The 14,772-nt window shown below is 45.0% G+C and overlaps 1 protein-coding gene across 4 annotated transcripts in view; it reads right to left on the bottom strand.

The window, feature by feature from the left end:
• The window catches only part of LOC139542578 (histone deacetylase 7-like), a 71,525-nt gene extending 69,304 nt beyond the window's left edge, over window positions 1–2,221 (bottom strand). For all 4 annotated transcript variants that reach the window (XM_071348179.1, XM_071348181.1, XM_071348180.1 and 1 more), the window contains exon 1: window positions 2,066–2,221. In XM_071348179.1, the coding sequence (XP_071204280.1) occupies window positions 2,066–2,084 (19 nt within the window). In that variant the 5' untranslated portion in view covers window positions 2,085–2,221. The remainder of the gene's footprint in view (window positions 1–2,065) is intronic.
• Between the last annotated feature and the right edge of the window lie 12,551 nt (window positions 2,222–14,772).

Below are 14,772 nucleotides of genomic sequence, written 5' to 3'. Positions count from 1 at the left end.
AGCTCAACGGCACCCCTGGTGTCCCATATGAACGAAGTGGGTATACCACAACACTGGAGGTAATTAGCCAATCATCCCGTGGCCTCTCCCACACCCAAGGTCAGTAACTGAGTCCTTTCTCACCCATCTGTTCAGTCAGGCTCAATGGGCTAGGAAAAATACTGCTCTGCCTCCAGTCTGAATGTGGTGATACTCAGTGAGGCTTCAAATCACACAGCCACTTTGATCAAAATTATTTTGTGTGTACGTGGTGCTGTTTGTGCGTGCGTGTGGCTGTTTTGTGTGTGTGTGTGTGTGTGTGTGTGTGTGTGTGTGTGTGTGTGTGTGTGTGTGTGTGTGTGTGTGTGTGTGTGTGTGTGTGTGTGTAGAGAGAGAGCTGTTCACACACAGAGTGGAAGGAGGTTCCCAGTGGACACAGGACAGGGGCAGGGTTGTCCAGAGACTGGAGTGGAAATCAACACTTCCAGTCAGGACAGGAAGGGCTACTGCTGCTGCCCCTTATCACTGACTACACAGGCTGGGAGGAAGAGGGCTGGGGAGAGAGAACTGGATGGAGTAACAGACAGTGACAGTCAGATAGAAAAAGAAGGAGGGATACATTGACAGAAAGTGAGAGGGTATTTGATAAAGAGGCAAATGAAAGAGTGGAATGTAAAGGGTGTAGAGAGATACAAGATAGGCTACTGTAGATGAGGAGTGAGGCAAGTGGAATGCATTATAGTATCTGCTATCTGTCTGTGACAAACACAGCGAAGATTAGATTGAGAGCATCCTTGTAGTTGTAAGTTTGTTCTGTAAGGTGGACATATTTGAAGTATATAAAAGTGAAGAAAGCATCAGTATGTTGTTATAACAGGCTAAGTGATTGATGGAGTCTGCATGCATAACAATCACACGGTGGTTAAATATGGCAGCCCAATTCTGATCTTTTTTTCACTAATTGGTATTTTGACCGAAAAGATCTGATGTGGAAAGATCTGATGTAATTGGTCAAACTCTCAATTATTGGGAAAAAATATCAGAATTGGGCTGCCTGTGTAAACACAGCCGATGTATCACCAACATCTCTGGTGACCTAGCTACGATGATAACATGCACAACACTGTCAGAGACTATGCACAGACTCCCCCAGCCCACACTCAGAGTCAAGTTAACATTTCTACAACCCTACCAGTTGTGTATGCAGAGGGAAACAGGGTTTGGGAGCAGGGTGGGGAAGCTTTCAGCACTCAGCACTTGGGATTGTCCCAGATGGACACAAGCCACTCCCTCCCTTTCAAAACAGCCCATGACAGAGGCCAGACCTCTCCTCTCCTGTCCTCTCCTCTCCGGTTCCTAAGCACATGTAAACTATGGGGATTTAGTGACAACAACAGAATACGCCAAACATATTCCCTCTGCCTTTAGCAAAGTCCTCTCTGACAATTTGTCTGTCCTCTGGCAGTCAACACATCACAAATGCGGGCTAATTCACTTCCAGTGTGGGTGGGTCTGTTTCCAATTTTCTCACCCCTCCGCCCCAAAAATAAAACTTTGTTCCAAAAACAACAAAACAAGCAAGACAAAAAGCCACACTTAAATGTTCCACACTATTAAAGACACAGGGAAAACTAAAGCAGCTCCATCTTGCTGCTCCGCAAATGGTTATCACTGTTTTCCTTCCTTTCTTTGAGAGAGCGTGGGAGCACGCTCGGAGAGGAGAAGAAAACCTGTGCAGAAAACAACAGGAGGAAGCTGGAAACATGAGCAGGGGGCTGCAGAATGAGCCGGGGGAGAAGAGAAAAGAGGGAGAGGAACCGGGGAAAGGGCAAGAAAAAGAGTGAGAGAGCACTTTGACTGGGTACGATGTTAATCTCTGAAGCGCTGACTTTGAAACAAAATGTATATTGAACATTAACTTAATCCACAAGTGATTTTTAAGCCAGCTCACACACAAAAGAGGACTGAGACATGGTTGCATTTCCACATAGACACATTCTCCTTCCATACTATAACAGACATAAAAACACACTTAATGAAAGCGTAACTGCTGTAAAGTTAGAGTAGCGCTGAAGCAGGGTCTTACCAGCTGGTAGGGTGAACATCCAGTCAGGATAGCGTCAGGGTGTCTCTACGCCATATCCAGTCCAGAGCAGGCAGGCACAGTGTCAGCTCCCTCTATCCAGGCTAGCAGGGGAAAAGTGAGGGGCCGCAACAAAAGGCATAGAGGGAGGGAGAAACAGATTAACCACTCTGAGCTAACTGGTGGACTCTCTCTCTCTAACACACACAGTCACATGTACGCATAACCTGTTCACAGTTGGTCCCCCCTATCACTGACTTTTGGGTAACTTATGTCAGAGTTGCCTCAGAAGCTGAAGCGGCGAGTGGAGGAAAAGAAAGAGGATTAGAATGTGTGTGCAGTGGTGTGTGTGTGTGTGAGAGTGAGAGTGTGTGAGAGAGAGGAGCTGGGGAGAGGGGGGTTAAGGTAGGAGGGACAGGCACAGCTTGGAGGCCGGAGGCAGACTACTAAAGACAATGGCAGGAAACACTATCAGGAGGGGAAAAAACCATTGCAAAAATCATTTTAAAGCGCAAAAACAATGACATCCACATGGAAAACAAATGATGCACTGTGCTTCGACTGCAAACAATGACATACAAAACAACAATGATAAAGATAAGACATTTTTAGCCCTGCTGTTTGAGTCCTACTGTAGGCCCATATCAAAGTCCTAGTTTCACTGCAAGCTTTCCTCAGGGCCGGTCCTTGCTGTTCTGCCGCCATAGACGAGACCAAAAACTGCCACCCCCAGCAAAAACTAGAATAGTCCCAGTAAGTAAAATTACGTTGAAAATATATCTAAAATACATATTTTCCAGACATTGAATTTAGGTTCTGAATAAGAGGTGAAAAGGTATTTTCCGTATGTTTAAAATGCATATTTTTTCAGGACGTTGAAAAGGCATATTTTACAGACATTGCATGTATTTTCAGATGTTGAGATCAGGCTCATTTTTGGTTCTGAATGAAAGTTGAAAATAAGCCATTTATAGACGTCAATGTTTGTGCCATATCAAGACTTGTCCAGACAGGACAACATCTGAACCAAACATAGACATCTATGATTGGTTCATATTTGGTCCAGACAGGACCAAAAACCAATGTCCGTGGATGTGGAAATCAAGGCCGGTCCGGAACTGCACCAAAAGACGTCCAAAAGGCGTCGTGTCGGTCCATGCTTACTGAGGTGCACCCTACAGTGTTTCCTGAAATATCATTTTATGAATGCCCAGCTATGTGGTCAGCCTACCGTTTGTGAAACACCAAAAAACAAAGTCCGGACAGGACCAAAAAAAGATGTCCAAAAGACTTTGGTTCGTGCTTAATGGGGTGTAGCTTACCATGTCTGCAATGGAATTTTATGAATGGCCATCCATGTGCTAGGCCCACCGTTTGTAAAACAGGCCGTTGTATTGTCTTTATTAGTCCTGATTCCTGTGACTCATCAATGTAGCTATTTATGCTCTGAATATCAGCTACCCAACTTTATCAGGAGTTATCGTGAGCCTAATTGCAATTTGTTTGCACAGCGGGAAATGCAGAAATATTTTTTCCCCCGCTTTGATCAGCTTGTCAAATTGACGGATACAAACTTGAAACCACTGATCATGACAATGGGGTGAAACTCCTGGACAACAGTTGTGATTGTCCATTCCATATTGTCCAACAGCAGCCTGAAGAGGCAAAGTGGTCACGGCTTATCACATGGCGGCATCAACACTTACCTAAAAAGCCCATATGCCACTGGTTGAGAGAAAATGTTATTGTTTTTGGGGAGAATTAAGTGAAGTTTATCTCAGAAAATGCTGCCCTTGTCAATCTGCCGCCATAGGCGGCCGCCTAATCCTGCCTAATGAGCGGGCCGGCCGTGACTTTCCTACACACGCAGAAGTGCACACACACACACACACACACACACACACACACACACACACACACACACACACACACACACACACACACACACACACACACACACACACACACACACACACACACACACTGTAATCATACCTTGTGATAAGAAAAGCGTCCCCAGTACTCCCTGTTTAGCCTCAGCTGCTGGGCCACAACAGACAGTATTCTGTCCCCAGTCTGATTGCACACACAAGGGGATGGATTTCACCATGCTAATTCAATTTCCTCTCTAGGGGAAAAGGTGAACCAGGAGGACATGGATGAACCGGCCCCTTGTGGAGCTGCTTGCCTCACACTGTGGAGAGCTGATAGTAGATGGATGATTGTTAGTAAACTGATGACTTGGTCAGATTGACTAATTTGCCTGCGGTCTTGTGGGTCAAACTAGAGAGTAGTTACATCAATAACAATAGTCGGAGCCCTTCACATTCATAACTGTAATATGAGTTGAGAAATTGGCTGCAGGTTAATTCTGAAGGCTTTTCATTATGTATGAATAAATAATAAAACAAGGCTGTGTGTCACTGTCGGCAGAGCAGCGTGGCATGCATACACAGTGAATGTTTTTGTCATTAAATGACTAAACACATGGGCGAGGTCCCACCAGAAGGGTGAGTATGTAACACACACACACACACACACACACACACACACACACCTCCAGATGTGGGTGTGTGACGTATGCAGTGATTGTTCTGTGTCCTCTCCCCTCCTCTGTTTTGGTTACCAACCCCTCTGCTAAGCCTAAAATCCAACGCTGCTATCCAACTGTCAGGAGAGGAGGCGCTAAGTGCCTATAACTAGCCTCCCTGTTGCCCTGCTAACAATGTACAGAGCTTTGAAAGAGATGTGGAAAGAATGTACATTTCATGCATGTCCTTCTTACACAGTGAGTGTCTCTTTTTTGTGACATATTTACGACCATAAAATGAAACCATGCAGGCGTGTGGTTGATGGAGAAGGTACAGTATTTGCAAAATTTCTAAATCCATCTCTGAATCTGAGTGTTGGGATGTAATTAGAAAATATAATTTTCTGAATCCAGATTTCATGACATATCTATCTGTTCTTGCTGTTAGAGTACATGGTGTGGAATGTACAGTGCCTTCAGCAAGTAGTCATACCTTTTGACTTAATCCACATTTAGTTGTGTTGAATTGAAAATGGCTTAAATATTGTTTTTTCTCATCCATTTACACTCAATACCCCATAATGAGTGTTTTCCTAATTTCTTTTGCAAATTGATTGAAAATGAAATACAGCAATATCTCATTTACATAAGTATTCACATCCCTGAGTCAATACTTTGTAGAAGCACCTTTGGTGGCGATTACAGCTTTGAGTTGTCTTAGGTAAATCTGTATCAGCTTTGCACATCTGGATTTGGGGATTTTCTTAAGCTCTTTTAAGTTAGATGGGGAGCAGAGATAAACAGCAATCTTCAAGTCTTTCCACAGATTATTAATGCGATTCAAGTCTGGGCTTTGGCTGGGCCACTCAAGGACTTTCACATTCTTGTTTAGAAGCCATTTCAGTGTTGCTTTGGCTGTATGCTTGGGGTTATTATCCTGTTGGAACGTAAATCTTCACCCCAGTCTGAGGTCATTTGTACTCTGAAGCAGGTTCTCATCAAGGATTTGCCTGTATTTGGCTCTATTCATTGTTCCCTCTATTCTTACTAGTCTCCCAGTTCCTGCTGCTGAAAACCATCCCCATAGCGTGATGCTGCAACCACCATGCTCCACGGTAAGGATGGTGTTAGATGGGTGATGGGCTGTGCCTGGTTTTCTCTAGGCATAGTGCTTTGCATTCAGGCCAAAGAGTAAAATATTTGTTTCCTCAAACCACAGAATCTTTTGCCTTATGCTCCCAAGTGGCACAGCGATCTAAGGCACTGCATCTCAGTGCTAGAGGCTTCACTATAGACCCTGGTTCGATTCCAGGCTGTATCACAAACGGCTGTGATTGGGAGTCCCATAGGGCGATTCACTATTGGCCCAGCGTCGTCCGGGTTAGAGTTTGGCCGGGGTAGGCCGCCGTCGTAAATAAGAATTTGTTTTTAACTGACTTTCCTAGTTAAAAAAAGGTTAAATTAAAATAAATAAAATGAAAATGCTTTCAGAGTCTTTCACATGGCTTTTTGCAAACTCCAGGTTTGCTGTCATGTGTCTTTTTCTCAGGAGTGTCTTCCGTCTGGCCACTCTCCCATAAAGCCCAGATTGGTAAAGTGTTGTACAGGTTGTTGTCCTTCTGGCAGATTCTCCCATCTCAGCCAAAGAACTCTGTAGTTCTGTCAGAGTGGTCATTGGGTTCTTGGTCACCTCCCTAACCACGTCTTTCTTGCCCGGTTTCTCAGTTTGGTTGGACGGCCAGCTCTAGGCAGTCTGGGTAGTTCCATATTTTTTTCAATTTCCCAATGATGGAGACCACTGTGCTCTTGGAAACGTTCAACACTCTAGAAATAGTTTTATACTCTTACCCAGATATATGTCTCATCACAATTGTATCTCAGAGATCTACAGACAGTTCCTTGGACTTATAGTTTCTGCTCTGACGTGCACTATTGGCTGTGGTACCTGTTACAGGACCTTATATAGACAGGTGTGTTTCTTTCTAAATCACGTTCAAACAATTGAATTGGCCACAGATGGACTCCAATAAAGTTGTAAGGACATATCAAGGATGCTCAAAGGAAATTGGGTGTGAATACTTGTGTAAATTAGATATTTTCAAAAACAAAAAATCTAAAAACATGTTTTCACTTTGTCATTATGGGGTATTGTAGGTAGATGGGTGAGATCAACTGTTCAACTTCAGGCTGTAACACAACTAAATGTGGAATAAGCCAATGAGTATGAATACTTTCTAGCTGGATGCTGAGCTAGGTCATAGGTCATAGTTATATGAGTGTAGTAGGGAAAGCCACTAGAGGATCAGGGCCGGACGCATTTTGGGTGCTGGAGCACCTACCTCTGTTTTCCTTTATTTAGCAAGACAGTTTTTCCCTTGAAAAAAATCGATGTCAGATTTGATGACTTAGTGGCCGTGCCAGCTAGTGACTAGTCTGCAGAGCTACCTCCAGGGTAACATTCATGACAATAAATGCCAACCTGATGTTTGCTAGCTCATTTCATGCTATTCTTCACATTTTGCAATGAGGATGAGAGAAAATGTAATCTTTTTAAAGCTGTTCATATACTATTTAGGGTGCCCCCGACCCCCGGGGCACATGCCCGTTTGGTAATCCGGCCCTGACAGGATGGATACAGATCAGTCAGACTGGGAAGTCTGCAGTGGAACCCATGGCAATGGAATGATGCTTAACTGGAACTACTGTTGGATTGTTGCTGTAGATGTTATTGTCTATTATCTTCACGGATTTATAAAACTACATCTGTATGACAGTGGCTAGTGGGGAAGAAGCACACTGATGTCTTATTTTGCATTCCCTTCACTGAGCTCTGTTATGATCTGCTCGTAAAATGCATAATTAAAAAAAAATCAACATGCGATGATTCCCCATTGGGAAGGAGGAATTCATTCTCTGGGATGGAACCAACTCAACCGCCCTTTCTCCTGCTTCAATAAGGCTTCCATCATGTTTAATATTGGCCTGTACACAACCCTAACAACCAGTCAAATAACTCTACCCCATTGTTAACAATACTTGGATTGTTTTTGGATCGCTCTGCATTCAGCCTCAGACTCCTATTTAGTTTTAGTATAATATTTGCTTCCTCTTCCACATACTGCCAAAGAATACTTAACATTTAGATAAAAACACCGGGGAAAGAAAAACATTGAAAGCGTTGTATAGAGTGGGGAAGGATGATACAGAATGACAGAAGTAACAGTCCAGTGGGAGTAATAAACAGAGGAGCCAGAGAAGTACATGGAGACAGAGGAGAGAGAGAGAAGTACATGGAGACAGAGGAGAGAGAGAGAAGTACATGGAGACAGAGGAGAGAGAGAGAAGTACATGGAGACAGAGGAGAGAGAGAGAAGTACATGGAGACAGAGGAGAGACATAGAAGTACATGGAGACAGAGGAGGCAGAGAGGAGACAGAGAAGTACATGGAGAGAGAGAGAGGAGACAGAGAAGTACATGGAGACGGAGAGGAGACATAGAAGTACACGGAGACAGAGAGGCAGAGAAGTACATGGAGACAGAGAGGAGGCAGAGAAGTACATGGAGACAGAGAAGTACATGGAGACAGAGGAGGCAGAGAAATACATGGAGAGAGAGAGGAGACAGAGAAGTACATGGAGAGCGAGTGGAGACAGAAGTACATGGAGAGAGAGAGGAGACAGAGAAGTACATGGAGACAGAGGAGAGAGAGAGGAGGCAGATAAGTACATGGAGACAGAGGAGAGAGAGAGGAGGCAGATAAGTACATGGAGACAGAGGAGAGAGAGGAGGCAGATAAGTACATGGAGACAGAGAGGAGGCAGAGAAGTACATGGAGACAGAGAGGAGCCAGAGAAGTACATGGAGACAGAGGAGAGACAGAGAAGTACATGGAGACAGAGGAGAGAGAGAGCAAGAGAGAGAGGAAGCAGGGATAGAGCAGAAGAGTGAGGGAGAGACACAGAGTCCGGTATATAAGGGAGAAGAGACGGGGGAGAAAGCGAGTCAGGGATAGAGCAGTGGAGTGAGAGTGAAGTTCTGTGAGAGGAGGGCTGAGGGCCCCAGCTGGGTCCTGGTGTCTGTGTGGTCTGGTCTGGTCCGGCTTTGTATGTGGTGCTGTTGGGAAACAGGCCTAACTCACCACAGCACGCAGACCCACAGTAATGCTATGTAGCTTTCAGCTTCACATGCAACCAGAACAGAGCAAGAATGCAAGCTCTCCTCCTCCATGTCCAATTCACCTCCCACTCTCCATCCACCCCTGCCTTTTGCCCAGGCTGCAGATGCTTGCCTGGGCCTGGGTTCAAATCTCTCTCTTTGAGGCCATATCCAATGATTGTATCAGACAGAGCTCTTAGCTCAAGGACATAGTGGTGGGTTTAACAGCATGCTTGGACGGTTCTGCACCTTGTATTAGAGACCCCAATAGATGAGCCACACAAGAGGATGTATCTCCACAGGACTGTTTCTTGAGTTAAAATCTGGTACATAATGTCGCCTCTGATGTCATAAACTGGATCACATGGTCAAACCATGGTTGACCACAGGTCTGATCGACCTGGTCTGGTCCTGAGAGTTTAGAAAGTCGAGTTGAGAGGTCATGGTGGACAACGCCGGATAGCGCTGGTCGTGGTCATGATGTAAGAGCAAACATTACCCTCTGAACTTAGTAATGTAACAATGCTGCTGCTCACTCAGAGGAGAGGCTACCCTGTTACATCAAATGGAACACATCTGCCTGCTGTTGGAAAAAAGAACAACAATTGGATACACATTTTATTCTATTATGGCTTTGTTTCACGGAGCAGGAGGAATTTGCTGTGAAATACTTTTCGTCCACTTTTTATTTTGGCACATCCGGAACTGGAACTCAAGCAGAAGAAAAAGAAAAGAAAAAAACTTTAATAAAACATAAAGCTGTGTTGAGAAGGTGCTCTTAAAGGGCCGGTGCTCCTTTCCTCCTGTAGAGCCACCAGGCGTTTGGGCTGGAGCAGCCAGGCGACCGCAGAGGGCCCCCAACCCCATCTGCTTTTGTAGGTCACCATTACATCAGCAGGTTTATGGAAAAGACTTAAGAAACACTTAATATTGACCTACTTTTAGATTGTGAATGTGCGCAATTCTCTGGTTTCTCAACATTTGTCACTGTATCAATGACGAATAGGTTGTCTTATGAGCGAGGTTACCTTGGTTTCCAGTAATAAATAAGAGACCAATTGTGGACGAGCAGACTAGAATAACCACTTGATGAAGGTCAAAATTATTATGTAAGAAGCTATGAAAATATTTGTATGACGCACATAATGTATGTGAAGGGGTTGGGACTAGGGGTTGTGGGGGAGTGAGCTCTCAGACAGACCAGGAGGAGGAGTGTTTGGGTCTTGCGTTATGTGATGAATGACTCCATGTTGACTGGTCGGTCCCAGGGGTTAAGTACTGACTCTGGCCTCTCAGGGAGTAGTGCGCCACAAAGGTCATGTTTTTCTCTCCCCTACAGGGTAGAGCTCAACTAGAGCGTATGGTTGTCTACACATATACTCTCACTAGCACACACACACAGTACAAATCACATTTTATTGGAGGCATACACATTAAGCAGATATTGCTGGTTATAGTGAATTGCTTGTGTTCCTAGCTCCAACAGTGCAGTAATATCTAACAATTCACAACAATACACACAAACCTGAAAGTAAATGAACAGAATTAAGAAATGTATAAATATTAGGATGAGCAATGTCAGAGTCCGGAGCATATATGTGTGATGGGAAGTATAGACATTATGGACAGTAGGGGGATAGAATATCTAGAATACATAGGATAGAATAGTATATATATATATATATATATATATAGCAATAGTTGAATAGGATATAGGATACAGTATATACATATGAAGTGGGTAAAACAGTATGTAAACATTATTAAAGTGACCGGTGTTCCATGTCTATGTACATAGGGCAACATTCTCTAAGGTGCAGGGTTGAGTAACCGGGTGGTTGTCGGCTAGTGACAGTGACTAAGTTCAGGGCAGGTTACTGGGTGGAGGCTGGCTAGTGATGGCTATTTAGCAGTCTGATGGCCTTGAGATAGCAGCTGTTTTTCAGTCTCTCGGTCGCAGCTTTGATGCACCTGACCTCTCCTTCTGGATGAAAGCGGGGTGAACAGGCCGTGGCTAGGGTGGTTGATGTCAATGATATTTTAGACCTTCCTGTGATATCGGGTGCTGTAGGGGTACTGGAGGGCAGGCAGTGTGCCCCCGGGGATGCGTTGGGGTGGGGGCACCACCCTCTGGAGAGCAGAAACACACCATTCTCTTCTCTGATCCTCCTCCTAACGTTGATGTATCAACACGCTATTAATTCACCTTGATTGTGATCATCTGCTTAGGTCTGTGCACATCAGCTTTCATTATTTTATACCAGTAGACATTGCTGTAGGCTACTTCTGGTCAGGAAGACATTCCCTTTTCCCTGTGACTGGGAATTCCCATGGAGAGAGGGAATGTGGGAGAAACAGGGGATTATAGAGGAAGGAACATGGCAGCCAGGAACCAGAGGATGGGTTTTTACAGAGGCCAACGGGCCAGTAAGGCCAGTTGTCTCAGGGAATGTGGTGGCTGATTGGGAAGGGTTCTCCCCATCGTCCGGTCGAGCCATGACTAAATATAGAGGAAAAAGGAAGGGTTTTAGGAAGGCATCAGAATAGGCTTTGGATTGGAGACGAAATGTGCTTTAGACACAGTAAGACATTTGTGAGTGTACGTGGCTTTGGGGGTTGATGGGAGATTTGCTGTTCCAGTCAGCTGTGGCCTGTCTGTCAGAGACACAGCCATTTCAGGGCCTCAGCCAAGTAAACATTGATTTTTCAAAAATAATGATCAAAACATCAAGCAAACATGGATATTTAAGAGATTTGGCAGATTAGCACAGTTGGTAAATGCCATATGAAAACACACAAAAGATAATGTACAGTACCACCAACAAACTAAGCATATATAACAACCTCCATCCAATCCCCCCAAATTATATTATATTCCCTGTCTCGCTCGCTCTCTCATATGCGCACACACACACACACACAGATGAAGAGTCCTGGCGTAGATCTGGATGTCTGTAGTATGCAGCAGCATGAATAAGAGCAGCTGCACAGCTCAGGGAGGAGGGAGGGTGGAGGGACACACCCAGAACAGGGAGACAGGGACCAAGGCTCAGTCCAGACACAGTCAGTCCCCCATTCACTAGGTAAGCAGCAGCAGGCTCCCAGAGGGCCTGGCCGGGGGTGTGCAGACAGATATGCTGAGTGGGGTGAGGAACAACTCATCACAGAGTGGAAAAAGGGTGTGGAGGGGTCAGAGCTGAGGAATGAGTGGTGGTAGAGGTGATGGTGTTGGAGGTGAGTTACAGTGTTACACTGGGGGAAACTTGGAGTGGGGGGGTGCATCCATGAGTCATCACTGACAATATTGTGCTTCTGTCCCTTGAGTGACAAAGGTAGCACATTACGCCTGTAGAATGAGGCCTTACACACTGGGAAGATCTCCATTGCATACTCCTTGCGTCCTCTCGCATCATCTCCTTCTCAAAACCCATTGGAGGAGAAGTTCAGAGGAGCGGGACCTCTGGCTTTCTCATCCAACGGGTTTTGAGAGACGAGGAGATAGGACGTGAGTAGTATGCAATTGAGATCTTCCCTCTGTCTCATTTACCCTAATACCTTTCTCTTCCCACCACCCCCACCCGCATGAACACAATTTCTAAGCGCAGTTGCATGTGTGCAGAATTATGACAACTCTATAACAAAGAAACAGAGGGTAGGAGCATCACAAAGTAACAACCTTCAGATTGAGCGGTGGATGCATATCTAAGGATCTTTGTGGTGTGTGGTCAGGTGAGCGGAGGCGGACGGCAGGGGGTGGTGGGGCTTAGAGTTCTGGTAGAATGCACCTGCACACAGCCGGAAGCCAACACGTTGTCAACATAGACCCCCATCCTCTTCTCGTCACTCTAGTGCATGCTGTAACTCTCATCTCTTCACTCCCACTATCTTCTAGATCTGTGCCTCTCTAGCATTCTGTATTTTTTCCTTCTCTCACACCTCTCTTTTACTCTCTCATTCTGAGAAAATGAATTATAGTGGGTTCTTTGGAGTCAGAGGAATTCTGCAACTGCATAGAGACACTACTGATGAAGCAATCTAATCTACCCTGTCACACGCAAAGATATGGGCAAAAATACACAGTACACGTGCATACGTTTTCTCGCAGACTATCACCGCTCCCTTTTGAGGAAACTTTCTGCAGAGGGAATGCTTTCCGAGGGGGAGTCGTCAAAACAGGAAACGTTTTATGTTGCTGAAACATTCCATTTTTAACTCTCACAGGCGAACTAAAATAAATAACACACTTAGGCTGGCTGAGGGAGTTGGCCGGCGCCCGGAGAGACCAACCCTGGGGCAGTGTGGAGGCCCCAGCGGCTCGTGAAGTCATTTCCTCTAAGACACACAGCACAGCCCTGACTCTGTGGCAGCCTGCTGCCTGGTTCCAGTCATGACTGCAGTACTCCATACTGTAGCACCCCCCCCCCCCCCCCTTCCTTTTAATGTTCTCCAATTGACCTAATGGAAAGACATGTACTGCCCTACCAAGCAAAAAGGCAGTAACTGCTCATAGCATGGAACTGAGAAAAATGGCTTTTATTTACCTTGGTTTCACAGTAACTTTATGCAGTTACTGCTAACATGACCCCAATTTTCTCTAAAACACAATAGAGGCAGGATACTTGTCCACATGATTAAACAGTCATTTTTGCTACATTAAATACATAACTAATTTTCAACCAAATGAGCAGTTACTGCCTTTTTGCTAGGGCAGTATAGGCAGTATAGGCCTACAACTGGAGAAAATAAGGGCATGCAGAACAAACATACACACATACAAACCCTTTCTATATGAAATGGAGCAGCAAATGTGGCAATTATTTCTTCCTGTAGCTAATCATCTGGGCCATTCCCAGCACTGGCGACATACAGGCACATCTCGGTTTGTGCACGCTGTATGATTCCCTGTTTTCTATTAGTCACAGTTACACTATCTGGCCGGCCCCTGCAGAGGACCGACCAACCGCACCCTGACGGACAACGGACTGCTGCCGAAAACTACTGTCTTTGAGGAAGATGAAAAGTCATTGAGGGAACTACTGTCACTAACGGAGACAACCCTTTACATGTTACACTGAGCAAATACAAACCTTTTATCCATAGCCAGGTCTTCCTCACATCCAGGAGCAGCAGAGAGACTTCAACAGAACATTCAGTCACTGGTCCAGCAGTGACAGCCATCTCTCTCCACTCCCTCAGGCTGCTGCAGTGAAATGATGATAGGCTGTGGAGGCTGGGCCAGGTCTGCAATCTGGACCTAGACAGAGAGTGGACAGGGTGACCGAGACTGACAGACACTGACTACAGACATTGTAATTAGGAATACCTTGTAGTAGAATGGGCCTCTGATTCCTATAGAATTCACCTTTGTTAACTCAGGTTCACATGGTACAGTAGGCCAGTCCCAGACTTCCAGTTAGCCAGGGTAAATTGGTATTTGTTGTGCCGCTGTGTCCCTAGTGGCATTGGCCATGGAAGACTGAATTAATGAAAGAATGAATGAAGACTACTCCCGGCGGTACGGAGGTAGAGGATTTATTTTATGACAGGCAGTAGGAGCTAAAATGAATCATTTTCATGCAGTAGTAACATGTGGATCTATGTAGCAGATTGTGTTTAACATAGTTCAAACCAAAAGTCAGAGCAGAGGAGGATTTTCCAATGACAGAATTCTCCTCCACCCACACACACTTCCTACAGTTACAGCCATCAACATGTCTTCAGCTGGAGGTATGGAGAGCAGTGCAAGTGTGGAACTGAGAAAAAGAGCCACAACTTCCATATTGAAGTTATATACAGTATGTGACAGTTACACGGTATATCAAATGGGCAATTACAATGTGTCAGTTCCTATTTTCTTAAGAGAGGGGGAAATTGTTGTGGGCTTTTTTTATGTGGAGTGAGAGGAGAATGATTGATTCCCCATCATGCAATAAGAATAAACCCCTGGGATACACACTTCAATCGCAATTCCAGTCCCAAAAACAGATTTCCTATTTTTACCACCATTACACTCCCTAGAGGGAA

Source organism: Salvelinus alpinus, chromosome 17 (genome assembly GCF_045679555.1).
Source record: "Salvelinus alpinus chromosome 17, SLU_Salpinus.1, whole genome shotgun sequence".
In the NCBI taxonomy this organism is placed as follows: Eukaryota; Metazoa; Chordata; class Actinopteri; order Salmoniformes; family Salmonidae; genus Salvelinus; species Salvelinus alpinus.
This window is presented reverse-complemented; position numbering and strand designations above follow the sequence as displayed.